The sequence below is a fragment of the Glossina fuscipes genome, unplaced genomic scaffold (genome assembly GCF_014805625.2).
Source record: "Glossina fuscipes isolate IAEA_lab_2018 unplaced genomic scaffold, Yale_Gfus_2 0, whole genome shotgun sequence".
Taxonomy (NCBI): Eukaryota; Metazoa; Arthropoda; class Insecta; order Diptera; family Glossinidae; genus Glossina; species Glossina fuscipes.
This window is the reverse complement of record NW_023998414.1, coordinates 28,954,512-28,963,363: the sequence shown is the minus strand read 5'-3', so window position 1 is coordinate 28,963,363 and position 8,852 is coordinate 28,954,512. Positions and strand designations below refer to the sequence as shown.

The following is an 8,852-nucleotide window of genomic DNA, read 5'->3' as shown; positions in this document are numbered from 1 at the left end:
TTTATATGTACCAAAGTATCAAATGCGTTTAATGTCTCCACAAACTCGTCTGCCTTGTGGTCGTAATTCCAACCTAAAAATTGTATCATGATCTCCAAGTACGACTATAAGACCACTTTTCAAATATGATCTCATCCATTATTAATAAAAATTCTAAAGGTAACTTCTTTGCCATTTCTCGCACTTCTTGTGTTATGTGATCTCGCCAATGCATTAAATGCGTTAAATTCCTCCTAACCTTCATTTAGGTTATGTGGTCACAGATTTGTACGATCACTTTGGTTTTTTTCGTAATCCTAATAACGAAAAAATCTCTATTTGAACATGCACGTGAGTACCGACAAACATTTGGATAACGGGTTTTCCGAAATGTTTACAAGAATGAAAGTTATAGACAAAAGTATGAAAAAATATCCAATGTTGTCTCTGGGGACATGTATGTGATTTGATCATAATAACTATTTAATCTTGGTTTCTGAATCGATGAAGGGATGCTTGTAACAAATTTCACTCTCCTATGTTCAATTTCGCGACTGTGACAATTCGACAAAAAAAGAGGATCAACATAATCCTTTTTGGTTGATTGGTTGTAAAACAAGTAAGCAAGTTATATTCGGCTAGGGCCGAAACTCGCATAGCCTTTACCACTAAAATCATTGGCACCCCTAGCGTTTACTTATTGTCATAAAATGGTGAATGGGATACAATTTATATTTCACCCTTTACCTCACTAAAAGCTATTGTTAAGAAAAATTAAGTCTATCGTGACGTTTACCATAATTAATTTAGAATTAACATACTTAGCTTTTCGCATAAAACTCTCCAAATCGTTTTATTTCATATCCCTACGGACGGCATCTTTAATAAAAAATTTATTCACGATGTCGCGGCGTCCACCACAATTAATTTAGAATTAACACAATTAGCTTGTCGCATTCTACTCCCCGCGTCCTCTTATTTAATACCCATATCGCTGATATGGGATTAGAGCTAACGCATCTTTTTGGCCGATAGATAATATACCTTCATCTGAGGAATGTACAAAATAGTTTTAAACATTGTCTGTCTTGTTTACCTTACGTCTAATAAGCATAAAATCTCGAAAAAGTGAAAAAAAGAAATTTTAAACGCTTGTAACCTTGCTTGGGCGTGGCCGATTTGTTTCAATTTTGCACGTAAATTGTGGAGTTTTTCGCAAAGTAAATCCGAAAAATTTCAATTTTCTATCCTTTATGTGTAATGAGCAAAAATCGAAAAGTTTTTTGTTTAGAAAAACAGAGTTGCGTTCAGCTAACGCTTCACTGCGGACTCGTGCTTTCCAATGTTTCTACCAAATTTGAAGTCAATATTTTAATTTTTGCGATCAGGAGAGTGTCAACAACACACACCACACAGATGGAGAGACATGGCTTATTTAATTCAGAATTTGATGCTGATCAAATATATATATATATATATATTATAAGTTCTTTGAAGCTTGGTTTTTGGTCTTGCACACTTAGTGGCGAATTGCCTATACCCCTAAAAAATGATTTTGAATATTCAAAATTTTTTTCATCGAAACGAAAACCACTAATAAATTTTGGAACATTGCGTGCCTTATAAATGATACACTCGACAGTTTACCTGTTTTACGATATTATTATATATAGGTGAACCCCTTTTTATACCCACCACTGTAAGATGGGGGTGTCCTGATTTTGTTTTTTCCCATAATGCTTGAGAGATCCTATATAGTGGATATATTCTTTATCAGCGTGAAATTCTGAGCTGATTTAGCCATGTCTGTCGGCCGTGTGTCTGTATGTCGGCGGCACTCCCCTTGCCGCAAAAACTAAGATATCGACTTCAAATTCGATCGACTTATTGGAAGTTTCTGTACGCAGGTTGGTATTGAAAATTGGCCAAATTGGTCAGACCAGAAACTCGCAGTGGAGCGTGAACTGAATGTAACTCCGATTTTTTTAATAAAATTTTTTTGATTTTTGCTCGTTACTCGGAAATCGTTAAGGTTAGAAGGTTGAAATTTCCCATATTTCCTTTACGTCAAAAAATGGAAACAATCCGCCGCGCCCACACAAAGTTACGGGTAATTAAATTTTATTTTTTTCACATTTTTGAGGTTTTATGCTGATGCGAGATTCGACCTCCGCCAAATATAACTTTCTTACGTTTTCATTTTCTATTCATTGTGATATGAAAAGGTTACGCGTAATGTACAAAGAAAATGTAATCGCGCATGAATTGAAATTTGCTTTTCCTAATTTTCTCAATTTACCGACTTTATATATCTATGAAATATTTGCAGTAAACTTTGGACTTATACGACTGAGAAGTCGTAAATTATTGATATTGACAAAGCGATTTTATAATATCTGGCGTACGCAAATTGCATTTATTTTTGAATTTTATGCTAGGTATAAAAGATGTGGAAATAAGGAAGCATCGTGTGATTAAGAGTGCAGAGTTCCTCTACTCCTTATATCTCATGACTATCTTACTCAGTTCGATCAATGCTTAGGGGAATCTTTCGGCCCCTTGGTTGATGTTGACAAACTTAATGCACTCAGTTTAATTTATAAGTGTAGTTTCACTTTTCAAATAGTTAATGTCGAAAACTGTCAAATTTTGTTTTTTCAAACCAGCATTTCAACGAACTTTTTCAATAGCAACAATTTATGTCGAGGAAATAAATTTTGGGAAAAATAACAAAAAAGCTCATTAAAACCTTTTAGCCCCTTTAAGCTATGATTAGAGCAACTAAATTGGTGCGTAAAACGATTACGAAATGGCCTTCCGCCACAAATACACTTCTCATAATAATAAAGCATTGTTCCGATTGCAGGAAGATTCATCGGGCAAGAGGACCAAAGAGCGTGCATTCAACGCGCTGCTTTGGCCAGTAGTAGTTGGAGCGATACTGTTCGATTTGTTAGCATTGTGCAATTTAGTGCCAACGCATTCACAGCATTTATACAGACCGTACATGCTGTCCGGTGTGCAGTTTAAGGTGTTTAAAAATTAATGTATAATTATTTTGATCATGTTTGCAATTAGATTCATTATTTTAATAAACATAAACCGTCTTAGTTGAAAATATGTTGCATTTATAAAAGTTTATTGCGTTAATGTTTCTTCACCTCCATTAAGAACTTGTCGCACATTGATATTGATACGAGAATCTTGAAGATAATTTTTGTAGGGCAGCCAAAACGCTTCATTACAAACTCGTTCGTATAGCGTAAGGTCCATTGAACATTGTACGAATTCCGTGTCATTACATTTTACTTGGGCAAAATCCTTGTGTACTCGTCGGTCGGCAGTTTGTTTTAGTAAATCCGAAGGACTTGATGTTATGTACTCATTCCACGGCTCATCACGGGCTTTCATGATGCGAGGTACCGCATGATAGCAAAGTCGGGATTCACATGTCATAATTAAAATATCTCCGCTCTCTAGGAACAAAGCGGTGGGTTTCACTTGAAGTGTCAAACCACCTATGAGAAAAATGGCTGTTTGGCCAAAGCTGAAACGTAATTTTAAAATAAACATATTGTGTCAAAGGAAGTATTGCAACAGACCTAAACGAAAATAAAGGTGCTTCTTGATTAGGTTCTGAATGATCCGTATGTCCCGATAAAGTGCTACCAATGGGATAGTAATTTACTATGGCTGCCTGAGCTTCAAATGTCTTGTAGCCCAAGATTTGTGCAAAGAAGTTACACATTTTTTCCAAATCTTTTGGGAAATTACTATGGAATTGTTCACTATACACTTTAGTATCCCAATTATGTTGATAGCCCATTGTACTCCAACGCATGGCATTTTTTAAACGCTTAACATCATCTTTATGACAGCACTGTTGTAAAGCTGACCACCAATCTTCTATAGCATCGCGGGAGAAAAGACTCTCGTTGAGATTTACACGATTGGGATGCTTGGGAAAGTCTTTTAAACAACGAGCCATCCAATAACGCTGCCCCTGTGCAGTAAAAGCATTCCGTATCATTATTAGACCCGGATGCTTTGGTACAATATAACACTGCCAATTGCATATCGGTTGCACGCCTAATGGTAATCCAAAATTAACATAATCCTTATTTAAAGGAACCCTTGATATTAATACCTAAATCATTTCAAAGTGCAGAACTTATATATCGATAATGATATAAGAGATGTTTAAAATTTTGTAACCTCCTTTTCGGATTCTCTTCTCTTAGTTTCTCGAAAATCGATAACATTTTTGAAATCAGGTATTGGCCACTTGGATTTGTAGTATTTGAAATATTCTCTAAACATTACAACATTAAAAATAAATAAAACTCTTCTTCTTTTAGTTAAAACACTTAGCATAACCTGATAGCTTTTCTTTTGTGAGGGAGAAGTCCGTCGTGTCCATCGTAATTGTCACTATCGTCATCTCTTTTAATCGTCTCTGAGCATCGCTGGTTGTTTATAAAAATTGCGAAATTAATCTCTAAAATAATTTAATTCATTATTAAAGTGAAGTAAGTGAAGTGAAGTGAAGTATCAAGTAATAAAATGTCCATATCGCGCGATTACTGCGAACTAGATAATGATAAAAAACTTATTAAAATTGTTGAAAATTTCGATAAGAGTTTGGATGAAATTGAAAAATCTTTATTAGCCGCCGTTCAATTTGAGAACTATGAGCATCTGGCCACCGAAGATAAGGTGAAATTCGATAATTATGTGGTTTATTGCACTAATTCATTGTTTTGGATGCATGTTAAATTGCAAGGCGAAGATGCAAATGAGGTAAGAATGGCAAATCAAAAATTACATTATTTTATGAGTAATTTTTATATTATTCGTTGACAGCACGCAATCAAAGCTGAACTAGCACGTGTGCGTCAGACCATTTTAAGGGATAAGGAAATTTATGAACATAAAACTATACGTCCCGTAGTGGATAAATCCGCTGCTGCACGTTTTATCAAACATGGCCTACATATATACGATAGGCCAATTGTGGATGCCCAGGAAGATTCCAAAATGGAGGAATGAAAAAACAAATATAGTAAACGATATTACCCCCTAATGTAATTAATTATTAGAGACAACGACTTGCAAGGGCTGTTTTGTCGTCATTTTAAGAAGACTGAAGTGTTTATATATTTTATGTTATATAGATGAAATAAAATATTTCCCAAAATCAATGAGGCTATGGTAATTTGCATTCACGCGGAACTACGCAAAAGTTTGGACACCGCTTGGATTCGAATCGTTTGCTTAACCGTTATGAATAATAATAATTGGCCGAGAAGCGCAGGCTTTCGATTAACGAATAATTTTCATAAATGGTTTGATTTTTATTGTGAGTTTGTAAAAAAGTCTTTTCTTCCTTTTACAAAAATAAAAATAGAATGGATCGAACATACTTTTAAAATATTGGCCAAAATTCCAGCATCATATTCTTTGAAATCAATTCATTTCTTACAATCATGTGCAATGTCATAATATTTCGGTTTGAAAAAAATCGTAAAAAAAATAAATAAAATATAATATGTAGAAATGTTTAAACCGCGTTCGATAATCGCGTTAGCACTTTCACTCTTGGTAGCGTGGTTATGCTTTGCACGTCCATTGCCCATTGTCAACACTAATATATTCGTAATGCGTAAACATTTCTTTCCGATACGTGAAACCAAGAAGGAAAACCAATTCTCAGCCAAATATTCTAAACTCAAACACCTGGAAAAAACGCTCATTTTGCGATCAACTAATAATATTTTCAAATCATGTTAACATGTATACTTCTATTGACAATTCCTCAAATCAACCAAATTTATGCATGGGTTTTTTATCTCTCTCCGCTGTAATTGAGATTTGCTGCAGGCAGGTATGACCTTTGAAGTTTGAATATTTCCTGTCAAGTATTCATATGAAGCCCAATTAATGAATCTCTATGAGTCCGTGGCCGTGTATTGTTCAGTTCGTCTCTGGATACACAGCACATTCTATTTGTATCAATGCCTTAGAATATTCCTAAATTAACATTATATAATTTGTTTTCTCATTTCGTTCCTTTCTTCTGTCAGCAAAATGAAAGTAAAATTATATGAGATGACCGCTTTTATTTGGAAATGTTTCAGAACTTGTGTGTTTTTTTTATTTTATTCGTATATCTTTGTGGACATTTCAACACAAAAAAAATAAGTAAAGTTAAAAGATATTTATATATGTATGGTAATTCCCATTTTGTTAAAAAAATATTAAGATGGGTGGATGGTGAGAGTCACAGTAGCAGGCAGTTTCATTTCCATTTTTGTAAATGCTCAGCTTCTGTGCGTTAAACAGCAATATTTCCCTTTTGTTGATTAGACTCGAAATTTTATTTAAGCATCCTTGCTTTGCATATATTTAATCAAATCAATTACACGATTCGAATATCCAAATTCGTTATCGTACCACGAAATCAATTTGACAAACTTATCATTAAGAGGAATGCCCGCTTTGGCATCGAATACCGACGAATGAGTATCACTAACGAAATCAGTGGATACTACTTCTTCTTCGGTATAATCAAGAATGCCTTTCATTGGGCCTTGAGAAGCTTCCAAAACTTTTGCCTTAATTTCATCGTACGTGGCGCTCTTGCCCAATCGCACAGTCAAATCGACCACGGAGACATTGGGTGTGGGTACACGAAAAGCCATACCAGTAAGTTTACCATTTAATTCAGGTATAACTTTGCCAACGGCTTTCGCGGCCCCGGTAGAAGCGGGAATGATATTTTGAGCGGCACCGCGTCCGTCACGCCACAATTTCCCGGATGGCCCATCAACAGTTTTCTGAGTAGCGGTCGTGGCATGTACCGTGGTCATTAAACCTTCAACAATTTCAAAATTGTCGTGAATAACTTTGGCCAAGGGGGCCAAACAATTGGTGGTGCACGAAGCATTTGAGACCACTTTCATGTCCGGAGAGTAAGCCCCCAAGTTAACTCCGCACACGAACATAGGAGCATCGGCCGAAGGCGCTGAAATGACAACTTTCTTGGCACCGCCTTTAAAATGAGCCGACGCTTTATCAATGGTGGTAAACACACCGGTGGACTCGACAATGTACTCAGCGCCAGCGCTGGCCCAATTAATATTAGTAGGATCACGTTCACAAAAAACGGTAATTTTTTTGCCATTTACCACTAAGAAACCGCCATCAGCAGCTACAGTGCCCTTGAAACGACCGTGAGTTGAATCATATTTGAACAAATACACCATGTAGTTGACATCAATAAATGGATCATTAACAGCAACTACTTCGGCTCCTTTGTCTAATGCGGCACGCAACACCAAGCGACCAATGCGACCGAAACCGTTAATACCGATTTTAGACATATTTGTGTTATCCTATTTAATAATCTTAGATGTAACAAAATTGAAAAGATTAATAACGCAATTACAACCGCACCTCACAATATGCTTGCAGAGAATAACTGTGCAATTCTTACAATAAGTTCACTATTCAGTTTCTTATTCAATGTCATATGAAGGGCAAATCATTTATCTATCTACTAAAATTTCCTAACCGGTTGACAATTTCCTATTGTTAGAGCGGTACAGCTAGCTGATTCAATGGAAATTTTTTAACGAATCGTTTAGTCATAAGCTGTTCGATTAGTTTGGCTTGATTGCAAGTCAACTTGTTAATAAGTAACGTTAGGTAGCGATAAATTACATGATTTAAACATAGATAGATCCAGTTGGTAATATCGGCCGATAGTTTATTTAAAAATGCTACTCGTTTACAAAACTCTTCTAGCTGATTAAACATTTTTCATACATAAAGCTTGCACATAGGCAGTTAATTACCACTTAACGGAAACGTTTAATAGATCTTCGTCGAATTTTATTATGTGAATTTGAGAGTAGCGGTCCTTTTATAGGTAGCGATTTAGCGACTTGGCGAGTAGAATGAATCCAATAGAAAGATGAAGAATGAGTAGAATTAATGAAGAAACAGTACGATTACTTTCAAGGAAAGTTTAAGAATTAAGAAAACAAAAGCGCATCGTGGACGCTGTAACATTCATATTTTAAAGCTCATCCGCTTGAGTGGCCGAAAGTGAGGAATCTCGACTAGCATGTCAATGATCGTGGGTTCGAATCTCAAGTGCGGTAGAGTTTTTAATAAAAAAGCCGATAGCCTTAGATGCTAGTACTTTTAAGAGTTTAGTATTAGAATTTATTTCTCTGGCGAAATTAATAATAATAATAATTTTAAAGCTAATTATTTTTCATTCAATTCACTTATTTAACCCTTTCTCGGCCAAAGTATTGATTAACTGATTCTTCACATTTTTCAATATTATTTCATTTTTTCCCTCTCTGTATTTGCTTAAAGCGCTCTTTAAATCCGCAAATTTTTATGCACTAGAAAGAGAGCAGATTCTCTTTAGTAATTCCATGTTTTTACTTACCTTCTTAAATTTTTAGAGCGATTTCTTCTCTATCAATCACTGTAGTTGTTATTGTGCTTCATAATTCATAAATTCTTCCTAATAACTTAAAAAAATTTGCTTTCGTTTGTTTTTATTATGATTGTTGGTTTTTGAGTTTTATATAAGTATGTATGTAATCTTTTAATTAAAAAAAAAATTTATACACATTTGAAGTAAAAACGTTGTGTTTTTTTTATTTACAATATATTTATTTATTTATTAGTATTTTTTTTATGTACAATTTTTGCAATTTTTGCTTTTTTTTTTGTTGCAAAAAAATTAAAAATTCAAAAAAACGATATTAAAAAACGAATTAAACGATATTCATAATATTATACAAGACTTTATAATAAACATTATTCAGTGAGAAATATTAGCAATCAAAGGA

The 8,852-nt window shown here is 34.6% G+C and overlaps 3 protein-coding genes across 3 annotated transcripts; 1 reads left to right on the top strand and 2 right to left on the bottom strand.

Annotated features, from left to right (window-relative positions):
• Positions 1-3,034: 3,034 nt before the first annotated feature.
• On the bottom strand, positions 3,035-4,312 carry LOC119639306 (nucleic acid dioxygenase ALKBH1). The gene is made up of 3 exons (XM_038036611.1): positions 4,195-4,312; positions 3,582-4,126; positions 3,035-3,526 (listed from the first exon to the last, which is right to left on the bottom strand). Exons 1-3 carry the CDS (start codon positions 4,297-4,299, stop codon positions 3,118-3,120), a joined length of 1,059 nt encoding a protein of 352 aa, XP_037892539.1. The 5' UTR covers positions 4,300-4,312; the 3' UTR covers positions 3,035-3,117.
• A 198-nt stretch (positions 4,313-4,510) lies between these two features.
• On the top strand, positions 4,511-5,264 carry LOC119644580. Its single transcript, XM_038044177.1, has 2 exons — positions 4,511-4,779; positions 4,843-5,264. Exons 1-2 carry the CDS (start codon positions 4,543-4,545, stop codon positions 5,026-5,028), a joined length of 423 nt encoding a protein of 140 aa, XP_037900105.1. The 5' UTR covers positions 4,511-4,542; the 3' UTR covers positions 5,029-5,264.
• A 977-nt stretch (positions 5,265-6,241) lies between these two features.
• Positions 6,242-7,474, bottom strand: LOC119640611 (glyceraldehyde-3-phosphate dehydrogenase). The gene has a single exon (XM_038038779.1). It carries the CDS (start codon positions 7,359-7,361, stop codon positions 6,360-6,362), a length of 1,002 nt encoding a protein of 333 aa, XP_037894707.1. The 5' UTR covers positions 7,362-7,474; the 3' UTR covers positions 6,242-6,359.
• Positions 7,475-8,852: the final 1,378 nt, after the last annotated feature.